An 18,997-nucleotide genomic window follows, 5' to 3' on the forward strand; every position below is an offset into this window, starting at 1 on the left:
AAGAGTGAGACCGATTAGAAGAGAGTTACAATAGTCGAGACAAGAATGAATACCAGAAACTGTAAGAGTTTTTGCGGAGTCAAAAGTAAGAAAAGGTCGAATTCTATAAATGTTTTTGAGGTGCAGATAACAAGAGCGAGGCAGTGATCGTATGTGGGGGACAAGTATGACCCCAAGACAGCGGGCATGTTGCTGGGGAGTAATAGTGGAACCACACACGGAAATGGCAATGTCGGGTATAGGTACATTAGTAGCGGGAGGAAACACAAGGAGTTCAGTCTTTGGCAGGTTCAGTTTCAGATATAGTGAGGACATGATGTTAGACACAGCGTTTAGACAATCGCCGGTGTTTTCTACCTCTTGAAGCTCATCAAGAGAATGTCAAGAGTGTGCAAAGCAGTAATCAAAGCAAAAGGTGGCTACTTTGAAGAACCTAGAATATAAGACATATTTTCAGTTGTTTCACACTTTTTTGTTAATTATATAATTCCACATGTGTTAATTCATAGTTTTGATGACTTCAGAGTGAATCTACAAGTTTCATAGTGTTGGAATAATGCATATTGATCTGTATGTATTGCAACAACTACTACTGTACTGTTTTATATATTGTGCATATTGTGAGATTGTTAACAAAGTTCAGTGACAAAAAAGAAAACAGACAGGATGCCCCCTCCTTCTCTTCCCTTCTTGTTGTTGTAATGCTCCCATGCTGCAAGCCACAGCAGATACCAGACTGATCACATTTCATGCTGTAAGCTGTTCAACCTGGATATGAATAAATCTACATTCTGTGTTGCTGACTCTGGATGTTACGCTGATTAATCCGCTGCTAACAGGTTATGGGCCCAGAGTCCTAGAGTCCCAGATCCCCAGAGCACAGAGAAAAGAAAAGAAAGGAAGACAGCAAAGATGGCCACCAGCAGCAGCAACTCCATGAAGTTTACAGTACCAAGTCTCACTAACCAGAATTATCAATCCTGGAAATTCAAAGTGAAAATGCTGCTGATAAGAGAAGGTACGTGGAAATACACACAGGAGCCTAAACCTGACCCAGTATCACAGGAGTGGATAGAGATGGATCAGAAAGCACAAAGTACCATATCACTCAGTATAGATGATGATCAGATTGTGCATGTGTGTAAAAGTGAAACTGCAAGAGAAATGTGGGAGCAGCTGCAAATGGTGCATGAGAGGATAAATTTAAGCAATAAACTTTATCTCATGAGAAAATTGTACCATTCTAAACTACAGAATGGCCAGCATATGCAGGACTACATAACAAGAGATTGTAGAACGCCTGAGAGGCATTGGGGAAGATTTGAAGGACTTTCATGTAGCCGCATTACTGCTTAGTGGTCTTCCAGAAAACTATGACACGCTTGTAACTGCACTAGATGCGCGCCCAGATGATGAGCTTACATTGGAGTATGTCAGAGGGAAGCTCATAGATGAATATAAGCGGAAAGCGGAAGGTGTAAACAGCAGGACATGCGATGCAGAATCTGCTTTACAGGGCCACACACTAGCAGAAGGAAAAATCACAAATGAACTTTACCAGCTTAAATGCAAAGAGTGTGTGTATACTGCTCAGGAAGAAAGGCACAATAACTGCATTCATGTATGGCATAGGCGCCTAGCACACAGAGACCCAGAAGCAATAAGGAAGTTAGTTCAAAAGCAACTAGCTGAGGACATTACAATTGATCTATGTAACCAGATAATGAAATGTACTAGCTGCATCAAAGGGAGAATGTCTAGAAAAGCTTTTCCTAAGAGAAGTACTACAAGAACAGAACAGACACTAGATTTAAAACATACAGATGTCTGTGGGCAATGAGCACTCAGACTCCTGGGAAGAAGAGATATTTTCTCACATTTATTGATGATCATTCAAGATATACAGTTGTCCATCTACTTCACAGCAAGAAAGAAGTTCCAGAGAAACTTGAAGTATATGTAGCTGAGGTAAATAATAAATTTGGGAGAATGCCAAAGATTCTACGTGCAGATAATGGGACTGAATACACAAGTAATGAGACACAGAGCATTTTAAAGAAAAATGGAATCCTATTTCAGACCACTGTACCGTACAATCCTGAGCAAAATGGTGTCGCGGAAAGAAGGAACCGAACACTCCGTGAAAGTGGAAGAAGTATGTTGTTTGATGCAAATCTGCCCACAGCATATTGGGGTGAAGCAATCATGACAGCTTGCTATTTTCAGAACAGACTACCAGGTAAAGCTACAGAGAAAACTCTGTTTGAGCAATGGAACAGCAGAAAGCCAAAACTACATCATATAAGAATATTCGGAAGTAAAGCGCTTGTACATGTTCCCAAAGAAAGGCGAACTAAGTGGGAATCTCACGCTAAGGAAGGGATCCTGGTAGGCTACAGTGAAACCCAGAAAGGTTATAGGATTCTACACCCAGAAACAAACAAGGTCACAATAAGTAGAGATGTAGTGATTGATGAGAACTTTGTGTCCCCCAAGTTTTGTGACATCACGCCAGTAGTCCAGCTGAAGTCACAATTACAAGACAATAACAAGGAGGATGTAGAGGTCTGGCTGGATTCTTCAACCACTGAAGGAACAACAGAAAAATCAGGTGAATCTGAAATCAGGAGATCTTCAAGATCAAACAGAGGCGTACCAGCTAAACGTCTATCCTACATAGTCAAGACACTACCTGAATCAGAGCCGCAGTCATGGGATGAAATGCAAGAACTACCTGTCCATGAAAGAACAAAGTGGATCAATGCTGCTAATGAGGAAATCAAATCGCTTCATCAACTTCAAATTTGGAAACTCACCAAGCTGCCACAGGGCAAAAAGGCAATCAAGTGCAAGTGGGTCTTCAAAACCAAATATGACTCTGAAGGTAAAGTCCACAGATTTAAAGCAAGGTTGGTGGCAAAAGGATATTCTCAAAAGTATGGCGAAGATTACGATGCTACGTTTGCTCCAGTCGCTTAACAGACCACGTTCAGAGCTTTGTTAGCTGTAGCTGCTGTACAAAAGATGAATGTCAGACATTTGGATGTAAAAACTGCCTTTTTAAATGGTAACATTGAGGAGGACTTATACATGACTCAACCTGAATGTTATGTAAAAGGGGGTGAAGAGAATCTTGTTTGCAAACTACAAAAATCCCTTTATGGTCTTAAACAATCAGCAAGAGCATGGAATACCAAGATGAATAAGGTCTTGTTGGAAGAAGGTTTTAAAAGAGGTCAAGCGGATCCATGCTTATACACAAAATATACAGATGGAAAGTGGATGTATATTCTCTTATATGTGGACGATGTGATTGTAGTTCATCAGGAAGATGCAGAAATTGGAAAAATGGCTGAAATTCTGAACCAGCATTTTGAAACGAAAGACCTTGGAAATGTGACATATTATCTAGGAATCCAAATCCAGAGAGAGGAAGATGGAAGTTTTCTTCTAAACCAAAGGGCAAAAATTAATTCGATTCTGAATCAGTTTGGAATGTCAGAAGCCAAAGGTATATCAACCCCAATGGAACCATCCTACCTGAAGCTGGAAGGAGAAGATGACCTGTTGCCAAACAATGAGAAATATCGTCAGGCAGTAGGGGCACTTCTATACATATCAACTATGACTTTACCGGATATCACTACAACAGTTGGAATCCTTTGCAGATATGTGGAAAAACCACGCCAAAGAGACTGAAATGCTGTTAAAAGACTTCTCCGATATTTAAAAGAAACGCAAGATGTAATTTTAAAGCTGTCTGCAACGGGAGATCTAGAACTCACCGGCTATGTAGATGCAGATTGGGCTGGTGATTCGCATGATCGTAAATCCACAAGTGGATACTTGTTTAAAATTGGAGAAAGTTTAATCTCCTGGTCTAGTAGGAAACAAGTGTCTGTTGCCTAGTCATCTACAGAAGCGGAGTATGTGTCTGCAGCCTATGCAAGCCAGGAGGTCATTTGGCTAAAACAATTGATGGATGATCTTGGCACACCGTCAACTCAGCCGACGGTGATTTATGAGGACAACCAAGGATGCATTAAACTTGCATGCAGTGAAAAGATCAGTGCTAGAACCAAGCACATTAACGTCAGACATCATCATTTATGTGATTTGATAGATCGTGGCATAATTCAGTTCGTCTATTGTGAAACTGATAAGATGGCAGCTGACATTATGACAAAGCCATTGCCGCGAGCCAGGTTCCAAGAATTGAGGACCACACTGGGACTAAGAGGATAAGTAGTTGTTGAGTGGGGGTGTTGGAATAATGCATATTGATCAGTATGTATTGCAACAACTACTACTGTACTGTTTTATATATAGTGCATATTTTGAGATTATTAACAAAGTTCAGTGACAAAAAAAAAAAAACAGACAGGATGCCCCCTCCTTCTCTTCCCTTCTTGTTGTTGTAATGCTCCCATGCTGCAAGCCACAGCAGATACCAGACTGATCACATTTCATGCTGTAAGCTGTTCAACCTGGATATGAATAAATCTACATTCTGTGTTTCTGGCTCTGGATGTAACGCTGATTAATCCGCTGCTAACACATAGTCATGAAAATAAAGAATACTCTTTGAATGAGAAGGTGTGTCCAAACTTTTGGTCTGTATTGTATATATATACCTGTATTGTATATATATATATATATATATATATATATATATACCTATACTATGTGTATACATGTATTCTATCTATTCTATTTTAACCTGTCAGTGTGATTTTACAGTATAGTGCACTGAATTGTAGGCTTTTCTCACAAGTCACACTGATGGCCTGTGTGTAAACCACTTTTTTCTCATACCCAGAGACTTGCATTGGTGTATTACGGGCGTAATACGCTGACAATCGCAGCATGCTTTGATTTCCTCCACACGTATAATACGGGCGAGAAAAAAAACGGATGATGGAAGCTGCCCAATAGATTAACATTGGTCCGAGTGCTATGCGATTTTTTTCTTGCATACCACTCGTCCGTATTTCTCACTAGTGTGACTCTGGCCTTACTAGAGCAGCGAATACAGGGAGAAAATTAAGTTCTATTCTTCCTGTAGCCTCTTGATTCCAATGATTGGTGCAGCACACAGAGCAGTATTCACTCCCTGGCTATGTGATTGACAGCCTGCTCTGCAGAGTATATGTGCAGTGTCTGTGTGAAGCAGACTGCCAATCAAGATTTCAGACCAAGACTGTGTGCTGAGTGGTGACTGTAGCAGCTTCCTGCACTGTCCTGATGACTGAAAGTGAGCTTCCGCAGGGAGAAAAAAACTTGATTTTCTCCCTGCATCTGCCGCTCCAGTAAGCTGGCTACACTGGACTTAAACACTGTCTACCTGCAGATTACCCCTACATCTACAGCATTTCTGATCGACAGGTTCCCTTTATGTTACTGCACTATAAATGCTTACACTGTGCCTTGTTCACCTTGTATGGATTACATTGCTTGTCATGCAGTTTATATAATTATTCGTTAAAAGCTTTTACCAAGATGTTTCTGAGGGGGAAAAGTTAGCCACTTTGCTGAATGGTCAAAGCCATTGAAAAGCTATCCTTTAGATCTGATACTTTTATGTGCTGGAGTACTGAAATGCGCCTTGTACTTTATAAGGTGTCCTTTTGACTTTTGTTTTTCAGGTATATATAAACATACAGGTTGTAGTCCATGAGGGCCTGGGGCCATTCACATGTCTCCATTCACACAGAGCTAGGTTGATTTTTCTATCAGCGTCACAGATGAAAATTACATAGTTACATAGTTACATAGTTATTAAGGTTGAAGGGAGACTTTAAGTCCATCTAGTTCAACCCATATCCTATCCTAACTTGCCCTAACATGTTGATCCAGAGGAAGGCAAAAAAACCCCATGTGGCAACAAGTAAGCTTCACATTGGGGAAAAAAATTCCTTCCTGACTCCACATACGGCAATCAGACTTGCTCCCTGGATCAACGCAATATTAAGGAAACTAGTGTATATACCCTGTAATATTATACTTTTCAAGAAAGGCATCCAGTCCATTCTTAAATTTTAGTAGGGAATCACTCATTACAACATCATATGGCAGAGAGTTCCATAGTCTCACTGCTCTTACAGTATAGAATCCGCGTCTGTGATTATGCTTAAACCTTCTTTCCTCCAGACGTAGAGGATGCCCCCTTGTCCCCGTCACAGGTCTAAGAGTAAAAAGATCATTAGAAAGGTCTTGGTACTGTCCCCGCATATATTTATACATTGTAATGAGATCATCCCTAAGCCTTCGATTTTCCAAACTAAATAACCCCAAGTGTAATAACCTGTCTTGGTATTGCAGACCCCCTAGTTCCCTAATAACCTTGGTCGCTCTTCTCTGCACCCGCTCCAGTTCAGCTATGTCTTTCTTATACACCGGAGACCAGAACTGTACACAGTATTCTAAGTGTGGTCGCACTAGTGACTTATATAGAGGTAAAATTATGTTCTCCTCATGAGCATCTATGCCTCTTTTAATGCATCCCATTATTTTATTTGCCTTTGCAGCAGTTTTTCAAGTGTATGGGTCCATGACAATCACGCCAGCACATGCATGGCATCAATGTACAATGTGTGTGCAGTCTGTGATTAATATTATAATGTATAGAAGCTTTGGCATTTATTTATGAAAATCACTGGTAAAAACTCTTAAGGTAGAAACTGACACGGACCAAACAATGATGAAACTTTGATCTAAAACTCTGCTGTCACTGAAGGAGGCCTGAAGTGTGATTTGGCAATGTGGAGTGAAGTAGAAAGAAACAAGGCTGACATCTCCTAGTTGGAAACTCCTGTTCTGAGATAGTGGCTTCTAGATGATCCCATTATGGCCTGGGGGTAGATATTACAGTCTGGATGTTTGCCAAATTCCTAGTCTTATCGGTAATGCTAAGCACACAGAGCTTAGCACAGCCAGGCAGGCTTGTAGCTTCGCCAGCACTCAGGCATGAAGGAACGTAGAAGTCCACATAGGCTTTAATGACGGATCATTTACTCTTGTTAAAGCAATCTAATCTTGTCTCATTCTTGAAAAACCACTGGGGGCAAATAAATTATTTACTAACAATTGGTAAAACGTATTTCCTTTTCACAATTAATGTGAGAGAGCTTAGTTATCTTTCATGTACTGCATCACTTTCCTTTCCAATATCTTAAGCATATCAGGTTTATTCCAATTTTGCCTTTATTTGTATAAATCTGTGCTGAAACTATAATTGTTGAAAGCAGAAATATTCTTTCGCTGTTGTATTTTAAACAAATTCCCATCCTAGTGTCTCGTTCGCACATTTCTCAGTCAGCGTGCATGACACCACATGGATGCACACTGACCATGAAAATATGCAATTACTATTCTTAATAACAGATTTGGCAATGAGGACAAATATAGGGAGCTGCAAGTGAACCCATTGTCATCCACAGTCTTTGGACATGAGTGGTTCAAGTAATCATACATTCGTGTCAATTAGGCCTTAGACCGTGATCACATACGCCAGCTCTGATGTGTAACACCTAAAAATCAATGACAATTATCAAAACAAGTAAATCATCCAATGGTGGAGCACTGTGCTTTATGGAGCCTAGAACACTGTGCTTTATGGTGCCCAGAGTACTGTGCTTTATGGAGCTTGGAGCACTATGCTTTATGGAGTCTGGAGCTCTGTGCTTTATGGAGTCTTGAGCTCTGTGCTTTATGGAGCCCGGAGCATTGTGCTTTATGGAGCCTGGAGCGCTGTGCTTTATGGAGCCTGGAGCATTGTGCTTTATGGAGCCTGGAGCGCTGTGCTTTATGGAGCCTGGAGCGCTGTGCTTTATGGAGCCTGGAGCGCTGTGCTTTATGGAGCCTGGAGCATTGTGCTTTATGGAGCTTGGGGCATTGTGACTTATGGAGCCTGGAGCGCTGTGCTTTATGGAGCCCGGAGCGCTGTGCTTTATGGAGGCTGGAGCTCTGTGCTTTATGGAGCCAGGAACACTGTGCTTTATGGAGCCCAAAGCATTGTGCTTTATGGAGCCTGGAGCGCTGTGCTTTATGGAGCCCGGAGCATTGTGCTTTATGGAGCCTGGTGCGCTGTGCTTTATGGAGTCAGGAGTATTGTGCTTTATGGAGCCTGGAGCGCTGTGCTTTATGGAGCCCGGAGCATTGTGCTTTATGGAGCCTGGTGCGCTGTGCTTTATGGAGTCAGGAGTATTGTGCTTTATGGAGCCTGGAGCGCTGTGCTTTATGGAGCCTGGAGCATTGTGCTTTATGGAGCCTGGAGCGCTGTGCTTTATGGAGCCTGGAGCACTGTGCTTTATGGAGCCTGGAGCGCTGTGCTTTATGGAGCCTGGAGCATTGTGCTTTATGGAGCTTGGGGCATTGTGACTTATGGAGCCTGGAGCGCTGTGCTTTATGGAGCCCGGAGCGCTGTGCTTTATGGAGGCTGGAGCTCTGTGCTTTATGGAGCCAGGAACACTGTGCTTTATGGAGCCCAGAGCATTGTGCTTTATGGAGCCTGGAGCGCTGTGCTTTATGGAGCCCGGAGCATTGTGCTTTATGGAGCCTGGTGCGCTGTGCTTTATGGAGTCAGGAGTATTGTGCTTTATGGAGCCTGGAGCGCTGTGCTTTATGGAGCCCGGAGCATTGTGCTTTATGGAGCCTGGTGCGCTGTGCTTTATGGAGTCAGGAGTATTGTGCTTTATGGAGCCTGGAGCGCTGTGCTTTATGGAGCCCGGAGCATTGTGCCTTATGGAGCTCGGAGCATTGTGCTTTATGGAGCCTGGAGCATTGTGCTTTATGGAGCCCGGAGCATTGTGCTTTATGGAGCCTGGAGCACTGTGCTTTATGGAGCCTGGAGCGCTGTGCTTTATGGAGCCTGGAGCATTGTGCTTTATGGAGCTTGGGGCATTGTGACTTATGGAGCCTGGAGCGCTGTGCTTTATGGAGCCCGGAGCGCTGTGCTTTATGGAGGCTGGAGCTCTGTGCTTTATGGAGCCAGGAACACTGTGCTTTATGGAGCCCAGAGCATTGTGCTTTATGGAGCCTGGAGCGCTGTGCTTTATGGAGCCCGGAGCATTGTGCTTTATGGAGCCTGGTGCGCTGTGCTTTATGGAGTCAGGAGTATTGTGCTTTATGGAGCCTGGAGCGCTGTGCTTTATGGAGCCCGGAGCATTGTGCTTTATGGAGCCTGGTGCGCTGTGCTTTATGGAGTCAGGAGTATTGTGCTTTATGGAGCCTGGAGCGCTGTGCTTTATGGAGCCCGGAGCATTGTGCCTTATGGAGCTCGGAGCATTGTGCTTTATGGAGCCTGGAGCGCTGTGCTTTATGGAGCCCGGAGCATTGTGCTTTATGGAGCCTGGTGCGCTGTGCTTTATGGAGTCAGGAGTATTGTGCTTTATGGAGCCTGGAGCGCTATGCTTTATGGAGCCCGGAGCATTGTGCCTTATGGAGCTCGGAGCATTGTGCTTTATGGAGCCTGGAGCGCTGTGCTTTATGGAGCCCGGAGCGCTGTGCTTTATGGAGCCCGGAGCGCTGTGCTTTATGGAGCCTGGAGCACTGTGCTTTATGGAGCCCGCAGCTTTGTTCTTTATGGAGCCCGGAGAATTGTGCTTTATGGAGCCCGAAGCACTGTGCTTTATGGAGCCCGGAGCGCTGTGCTTTATGGAGCCCGGAGCGCTGTGCTTTATGAAGCCTGGAGCGCTGTGCTTTATGGAGCCCGGAGCGCTGTGCTTTATGGATCCCTGAGCGCTGTGCTTTATGGATCCTGGAGCATTGTGCTTTATGGAGCCTGGAGCATTGTGCTTTATGAAGCCTGGAGCGCTGTGCTTTATGGAGCCCGGAGCGCTGTGCTTTATGAAGCCTGGAGCGCTGTGCTTTATGGAGCCCGGAGCGCTGTGCTTTATGGATCCCTGAGCGCTGTGCTTTATGGATCCTGGAGCATTGTGCTTTATGGAGCCTGGAGCATTGTGCTTTATGAAGCCCAGAGCACTGGCAGCATAGCTGATCAGTGATTAGCACTATTGTCCTGGGGAAAATGAGCCCAAATCCCACCAAAGATAACTCATTTAAGATATTTGTGCATAGATTTCTTTTCTTATTTAACTTATTCTGTTATTGGTCTTAAGGACTTTAGTATTGTGGACCCCATTGTGTATGAAAAGTGATGAGAATAATTACTCTTGCTGTGCAATATTTTAGAACGTGTTGGAACTTTGAAGATGACCTTTCAGCAGGTCAAAAGTGACCAGTTTTTGTTCTCATTTTATATCCAGAGCGTGTCAGGTTTTTTTTTTTTGCAAATCCGTGTTATGGTTCCAGAGACACAGGCCTTTTTATTTAGTTCTACTTCTTAAGGCCCCGTCACACACAGTGAGATCGCAAGCGAGATCGCTGATTTTGTGACGCCACAGCAATCTCGCCAGCGATCTCGCTGTGTGTGACATGCATCAGCGACCGGCCCCCCCGCCGGGTATCGCTGATCGTGCAGGAGTGTCCTGGGCCATTTTTTGATCGTTGGTCTCCTGCAGGCCAGCATGCATCGCTGCGTGTGGCAGCGGGAGAGCAACGATCAGCGACGCTGGGAGCTGGTATCCAAGGTAAACAGCGGGTATCTAAGAGCCGCACGGCTCTTTAATACTCGCTGTTTACCTTGGATACCAGCGTGCACGCTGGTTTCCAGGGTAAACAGCGGGTATCTAAGAACCACGTAGCTCTTAGATACCCGCTGTTTAACTTGGATACCAGCTTGCTCGCTGGTCCTGATCGCTGGTGAGTCTGTCTATGTGACAGCTCAACAGCGATCAGCTAACTATGTCCCAGCGATCCCATCGATCGGATCATTGGTGGGATCGCTGGGACATTGAAGCATGTAGCGGGGCCATTAAGGTCTTTACCAAGGACGTGTGGCGCCTAAAAATACAAACTACAAAATGTGAAAGCAATCTGCTTCTTCTCCTGTGTTCTGATACACTTCTTGCAATGGCTAAAAATGAACCAAAAACTGCAGAGATCATGGGACCAATGCATCAAAGTGTTTACACCAAAAAAAGTAGGGATAAAATACTTTGAATAGTTACAACATTTTGCCACGAGGCAAAGTTATGCAAAAATGTTGCCTCCTTTGGGGTTTTCATGCCAATTTCAAGCAGCTCTATCAATATGGGCAGAGCTGGGAAGGAACTAAGGCATGGTAGGGTTATGCCTGCCTGTCAAATTTAAAGGAAAGGGAGGCACTTCTTCTGCCAGAAATTTTACTCAATGAGAACAACATTTCTGGCCAGGCACAGGGACTGATAAGATGTGCAGAATTCATTAATTCATTAAGAGACTCTTAATTAATTCAGCTATCTTATACCTGCCTGGCACCCATTAAGGTTAGGCTCACATTTGTGGATGGCCGAGCTGCGGAGGGCTGTGGACTTCCTCCGTGAAGCTCCGCCCACTGCTGCACCTCTTCCGGTCAGCTCCGCCTACGTCTGCATGCGGCCTGCATACCTATCTTTAACATTGAGTATGCAGGTCGTGCGGATGTATGTGGATGCGTCATTTTGACGATGCGACAACCGCATGAAAATTGCAACTTGATGCGTTCGATGCGGGTAGCCGCAGCGTCAAAACAACTCATCCGCATACATCCGCACGGCCTGCGTACCCAATGTTAAAGATAGGTACGTAGGCCGCATGCAGACATAGACGGAGATGACCGGAGGAGGTGTGGCAGTGGGTGGAGCTTCACGGAGGAAGTCCGCATCCCTCCGCAGCTCGGCATTCCACAAATGTGAACCTAGCTTTAGACTTGCTTACAAAATGCCAATGTTAATTAATCTAGTCCAATCTGTGTGAACCTGGTGTAATCTTATATTACCTACTTATTTTAAACATATTTTGCTATGCTGTGAGGTCATCACTCACATCAGTCCTTGAACCCTGCTTCTGCGCATAGCGCCAATTTGATAGAAAACCAAATAACCTATCAGTATGTTTTGGTGTGAAGGGCATCCAGGGATTTAGAAGAAAGCCATGGAAACCTGTGCAGATGGTCCACGGGACTACAGTTCTGCAAGGTGACTAGTGCTAGAAGGTATCACTTTTTCTGTGCAATAATATATGACTTCATGGACAGAGTTAAATTTGAGCACATAAACAGGTATACACAGCTAAAATATGTCTGGATACATTCGAGTTAATGGTTAAGAAATTCAAGAATCCAGGGTCAGCAATTCTGAAGCTTCTACTCCCTTCTAGAACATTGATTGGTCACATGTGGAGGAAAATTCTACTGTGAAACCTAGTTTTTATGTCAGTGTCTTGGAATGAAGTCAAAAGACATGAGTAATACAAAGCAGACTGGGTGTTAGCCACCAAAATGGCATTATGGAAAAAGCATGGTAGAATAAAGCTAAAAGCTTAATATCGCCACCTAGTGGACACATGGTGGATAACATGCAGACTTCATAATTGTTAATTACTTTTTCTTCTTCTATAATAATGATGAAACACTTAGGTGTTAACATAACAGTCTTTGAGAGAATATGACATTTGTTCTGTTCTTCTTAATATGATGCTTAAAATTTTATTTCCTAAAAAAGTTATCGCCTCTCTGTCAGATAGAGAATAACTTGATTATTACTGGGTGTCCAATCACTGAGACCTCCAGCGATCCTAAGATGTCAAAATTCCAAAATGTGGAATGCCCTACCAGAAGAGGTAGTAATGGCTGACACTATAACAGCTTTTAAAAAAGAGCTGAATGATTTCCTCAGTACACATAACATTGTGAGTTATATTTATTTTTTATTCATTTATATAGCACCATTAATTCCACAGCACTTTACAGACATTATTGGCTCTGTCCCCGTTGGGACTCACAATCTAAATTCCCTATCAGTATGTCTTTGGAATGTGGGAGGAAACCGGAGAACTGAGAGGAAACCCATGCAAACACAGGGAGAACATACAAACTCCTTGCAGATGTTGTCCTGGGTGGGATTTGAACCCAGGACTCCAGCGCTGCAAGGCTGCAGTACTAACCACTGAGCCACCATGCACATAATTTAGTGGCAAAATTGGTGGACAACCTACGTAACTATATAAAAATTGGAAGTTCTACAGCCCCAACCTGAATGGCAGTGTTCATGCTTACACTCCACTCCTTTCAGTGTCTATGGGATTGGTGGAAATAGCCAAGTTCTGTACTCTATAGTACCATAGACAATGAAAGGAGTAGAACAAACATACACACCTCCATTCAGGCTGGAATTCCAGAGGTCAGATCCACAGCCCTATGAATAAAGGACATCTATTTGAGACTAACCCTTAGACTAGAGGGGGAAAGTGTATTATTCTATGATATTGTCTATTCATCAAATTCCCTTGTGTGATAAAACTGCAGGACTGTAAATGAATGAAATCCCAATCTGCAGCCTTATAAAGTAATTAGTAAAATGAAGGTTGCCATGTCATCAGTGATGGGTCCACACTACTATCCCTATGTGGACACTATTAGGATTTGCTCTGATCTTGGAGAATGGGCACATGGAAGTATATAGCGATACAGCAGGTAGACAAACCATTAGATGAATCTAGTAAACATATATATTGCTATTATTTCAGCCTTTTCCTTCCCAAGGTTTCAGTTTCAACTTAGAATCTGATGGCATTGTGACTGAAAATAAGTTCATATGGAGAAAAAATATCCTTTTGTTAAAATCTAAAGTAATATGTCAAGCATAGAAAGGAAGCATATGAGGGTGGGTAGGAGGGGGTTAAAAAGAATGCATTCCAGCTGGAGTTTTCAGCTGTGAAATATGGTTTCTCACAAGAGCTCGGTTAGACTTTATTGAGAATGTTTACTCTGGGGGCCAGATGTTCCTATAAGCTGAATGTTCCTATGACATAAATTACTTCCACAGCAAGGACTCATTCCTGGCAAATGTTCAGTCTGAAAACTAAAGTGATCCTCCACATGTGTAGGTGAGGCTTTATGGGGCATGGTCACTGCTAAGAGGTGGCATCAGAGGTCTCTATTACTGGTCTCTGGGGCAGCCAGCGTTCCCCCATACTAGAGAAAAAGTGTCTGCCAGCTCAATTATGGCTCAGGTCTCCTTATGCAGAAAAAACAGTGCTCTGGAGGCGACAACACATTTTACATTTATGTACTTTTATGGACAATGATAATGACAAAAGTTTCCAAGAGGGAGAGTCTCTCTTTAAGGCAATGACACAGACTCCTTTAATAAATCTTAATTAAACCATACTTACCTCACTCATTCCACCAATGCCATTGTCTTCTGCAAAAGACTTTAAAAAGCAAACAACAATATTCTTCATCTTTCCGCAGAGAAGATGATAATCCATTTGTCCCACAATGGCTCTAGTTGTGCTACATCAAGATGGCAGGCAGCATTATTGCATGATGTGACCATACAGCCTGTCATCCAGAAGAGAAACTGAGCAGCATTTGCTGCCGCTGCCCAGTGTCTCCCTGTGAACTCCTATTACCTGTTTAACAGCACACTGAGCATGAGAAAGTTCTCCTGCTCTTGGTGCCATCAGACAGGTCCTGGGAGTTCACAGCCAATAAATTCACTTCACCTTTCTGTCGTCAGCGCGAACACCAGAAATTTTCGTGGTGCAATTATATACACATGTCGAATACGCCTGAGAAAAAAACACAGATGTGTGCTGCCCTATAGATTAACATTGGGCCGAGTGCTATGCAATATTTTCTCTCACAGCACTCAGCCGTATTCTACGGTAGTGTGACTCCAGCCTTACAACTACATACACCTTACAGCCAGCACCAGACTGCTGCCAGAATTATTCTGGCAAGCAAGCTGACAGCCAAAAAGACTGTCATTGTTGCAATCAGCTACCATATCATTACTGTACAATGCCACATTATGTACAAAATCTGAGTGCAGGAACCAGTGAATAGTTCAATAGATAACCATTCAGAAATGGGCGAACGTGTGTGTGTGTGTGTGTGTGTTTGTATGTGCATACGATATTTAACTAGAAAACCTTGTAGATTATGGACTTGGTAAAAGATGCAGCTGTATTTTGTCATGTGAGGGTATAAAGCACAGAGTAATCAGGATAATTCTGTTCGTTCTTTATACATTTTAGTGGAATACGTAGGTCCTCCTAGTGAGCAACAACTAACATCAATCTGCATTATCAGATCTCATTTATAGCGGCTTTGTTTTTTTATGTTATATGCCTATTCTTGTATTTTCAGGAGAGGTTGAAGGCATTGTCTGCAAACAGGGTGATAAAATTTATATGAACCAAGATGTTTGGAAACCAACTCCATGCCAAATCTGTGTCTGTGATGGGGGTGCAATCCTGTGTGATGACGTTCCTTGTCTAGAAGTCCCAACATGTGAAAATCCTGAGATCCGTCCTGGAGAATGCTGTCCAGTCTGTAGAGGCAGTTCTGGAGGTCGCACAAATAGCCAAGGTCAGAGATTCACCATTTAGTTGATTATATGAGTTGTGATAATATTTGATATGTGACTAAGGCCGGGATCACACATGCGAGGAATACGGCCGAGCCTTGCATGTTACTACCCGGCACTGCCCCGGCACTCAAATCAGAGCGTGCGGCTCCATCTATTGCTATGCAGCCTCACGCTTCTCTCCTGAGTGCTGGCGGCAGTGCCGGGTATTAACATGCGAGACTCGGCCGTATTCCTCACATGTGTGATCCCAGTCTGATACAGTGTATTTGCATTCTGATTGTAGTGACACATTTCAGTATTCACGTTTTTATATTTTTTATTTATAACGTTATAATGAACAACAAAATAAGACATTTCTTGATTTGTCTCATACATCTGAATGGGGTTTGTAGAAGCAACCCATTGGGATTAACCATTTTTGCACATTGGTCATGTTTGCCTGGCACAGTGAGTAATGTGATACCCCAGAGTCCGGTTGTCACAGTGACATTGCCTCTCTCTAAGGGGTAAAGTCATGCCTGGAGGCAGGAGGGGGGCCCCCATGCCAGGTAACACAGATTAAATGACAATTCCTGCTGCAGGTCAGAAATAGGAGCTGCCTTATAAATTCGAGCTAGCAGATGGGGTTAGTGAGTCAGCAAGTAGTCAGCTGAGAGAGCAAACAGGGAGTTGTCATGGAAACGTGAGCAGCCTGAGCTCAGGACAGGACAGTTAGTCAGTTGTTGATGAGGAGTCGATCTGTGAAGAGGGAAAGGACAGGAGCGGAGACAAGAGGCTCTGGGGAAGCTGAAATTGCATATAGCTGACCCCAGAGCGAAGCGCTGATATAGAAAAAGGACGCCAGAGTCCTAGGCTGAACAGGAGCTGTATGTCCTGATCACTGAATCTGGAAGTACAGGGGACTGCAAGTTCCTTAGCGACATTGAACACCTGAAGGCATGGCAGCAGATCAAGGGCCCGGGGATGACAGTGAAAAGGATAGTACCCATGATATAGGCTCACGCTAGTTGGAGCGCCCCGCAGGGCCTTAGGTTACTTGATACCGGGCCCGTTAAATTCAATGGGGGACATCACGGTGACAGTGACCCGGTCCGTGGCCCTGGGCGTCCAGTAATAAAATTGAGGAACGTTGTGTGATGTTGAAGTGTGACGCCACCCATGGTGTTCGGCAATGAGTGGCCAACACTGCAGTTTTGGTCCTCTGGGGCTGAAGGTGATGCAGCAAAGAATGGTTCAGCTCCCCACGGGTAGAGCGGGGGCCCCAGGGCAAAGATATATTTGATTAATTGTTCAGATGGCGGTGAACGTTGGGGTGCAGAGAAATGAGAGAAGGACACAGAAAGGTGCAGGTTTCTTTACCTTTTACTTGCAAGTCGTTGCAATCCAGGGTACCACATACAGGTGATAGATTGAGTCCGGCTCGCCTGGAGGCATTCAGGCGATCCACCCTGCCAGGTGGGGTTTGGGACCTTCCTTCTGCGCTTTGTTTTCAGGTCCCTGCTGTTTGTAACTAAGCTGCGACCCTCTCTTGTGTGATGGTTTCTAACATGTATGGCTGACAGCGTGACCCTATATCACGGGTACTGTCCTTTGTAGTGTCAACCCAGGGCTCTTGATCTGCTGCCATGCCTTCAGGTGTTCAATGTCGCTAAGGAACTTGCAGTCCCCTGTACTTCCAGATTCGGCGATCAGGGCATACAGCTCCTGTTCAGCCTAGTACTCTGGCGTCCTTTTTCTATATCAGCGCTTCGCTCTGGGGTCAGCTATACACAATTTCAGCTTCCCCAGAGCCTCTTGTCTCCACTCCTTTCCTTTTCCTCTTCACAGATCGACTCCTCATCACCAACTGACTAACTGTCCTGTCATGAGCTCAGGCTGTTCACGTTTCCATGACAACTCCCTGTTTGCTCTCTCAGCTGACTACTTGCTGACTCACTAACCCCATCTGCTGGCCAGAATTTATGAATTTATAAGGCAGCTCCCCTTTCTGACCTGCAGCAGGAATTGTCATTTAATCTGTGGTACCTGGCATGGGGGCCCCCTTCTGCCTCCAGGCAGGACTTTACCCCTTAGAGGGAGGCAATGTCACTGTGACAACGGGACCCTGGGGTTTCACAGTATCATACACATATAACCATGGATGGAAATTAGTGGTTCCTTTTTCCCTTACTTACTATATTTAAGACCCAAATTATATCGGTCAGCCCTAGTGACATTACATTAATCAAATGACTTGTAGTTTTTTCAGGGGGCTATAAAGAAATGTTGGAAAGAGCAACCACACACTGTAAGCTATAAGACAGCTGCCAATATTCACAAGTAGAAAGCTGGCCCAATATTCCAACATGCAAATCCCATACCAGTTTGTGTTAAGTGAGTATTGCATGGCACACACAGTGATTCACAATGGATGGCCATCCCTGGGTGAGACTGCATGGGATGCAGAAAGACATTAGGACAGGACTAAGTCCAAGAATGTTCTGCATAGACCATGCACTTTCATTGCATAAGACAAGTCTTTAGAAAAAACATTGAATGTGTGGTCAAAAAGGAATCTAGTGTAAAGTGAATTGCTGAGTTTACAGACTTCGGACCAATGACAGCTTTTGATGGTTTATTGGAACACTCTGCCCCATAATAAAACCACTGAAACTAGGAATACTATTTTTTGTAAGTTTGCATGACAAGAGGCATCATATGCTATTCTATTTTATTTTCTGCAAACATTTACTTTGCCTAACCATTCATTTTAATTCTACCAAAATCCACCAAAAAGGCAGTGGAGAATAAAAGCATATTTAAGAACGAGTCTTCCTTTAGAATATTGATGGCCTATCATCAGGATAGGCCATCGATACTATATTGTCGGAGGCACATGAAGGAACGGTGTGTCCGAGAGCAGTCTGTGGTCAGACATCACAGACGCTTATATCACAAGTCTGTAATATAGCCGTGTACATAAAATGTAAAATAAAAGAATCAGGAAAATACATCCTAAGACCATGTTCACACGTGTTGTTTTTGTAGCATTTTTTTCTGCAAATAAGGAGCTGCATTTTAGAGTATCAGCAAAACCTATGAGATTTTAGAAATCTCCTGCACACACTGTTTTTTTTTTTTCTTTAGTGAATGCGGGCACTTTTTTAAAAAAAAAAAATTGCAGCAATTTTTACCTACAGAATATAATGACAAACTGCAAAAGTGCTGTAAAACATCAACCATGAAATTCACACACAAAAAGCGATAAAAAGCAGCAAATAGCTGCATTTTATACACAGCGTTTTTAAGACCAACGGCGAATGTTTTGACTACAGAACAAAACTAAAAGAAGGCATGTGTGAACATGGCCTTATGGGTTTGTATTATCAGCAGCTGATTACTGAGCATGTGCAGTGCACATTGACACAACTGGATGCAATCTTCAGGGTATTTTGCCCCCTTTGGGCTCTGCTCAGTCACCGCTGCATTGGAACAGACATGGCTCCTGACCTCATTTTCTGGGTCACATATGTAGCAGGAGCCCAATACACAATTACAGGGTG

At 43.6% G+C, this 18,997-nt stretch overlaps 1 protein-coding gene across 1 annotated transcript in view; it reads left to right on the forward strand.

Annotated features, from left to right (window-relative positions):
* The window catches only part of COL5A2 (collagen type V alpha 2 chain), a 281,575-nt gene that overhangs the window by 105,202 nt on the left and 157,376 nt on the right, over positions 1 to 18,997 (forward strand). The window contains exon 2 of the mRNA XM_073558191.1: positions 15,233 to 15,454. Coding sequence (XP_073414292.1) covers positions 15,233 to 15,454 — 222 coding nt within the window. The remainder of the gene's footprint in view (positions 1 to 15,232; positions 15,455 to 18,997) is intronic.

This window comes from Dendrobates tinctorius, unplaced genomic scaffold, assembly GCF_039654945.1.
Source record: "Dendrobates tinctorius isolate UK_male_01 unplaced genomic scaffold, ASM3965494v1 ptg000254l, whole genome shotgun sequence".
NCBI classification, from domain to species: domain Eukaryota; kingdom Metazoa; phylum Chordata; class Amphibia; order Anura; family Dendrobatidae; genus Dendrobates; species Dendrobates tinctorius.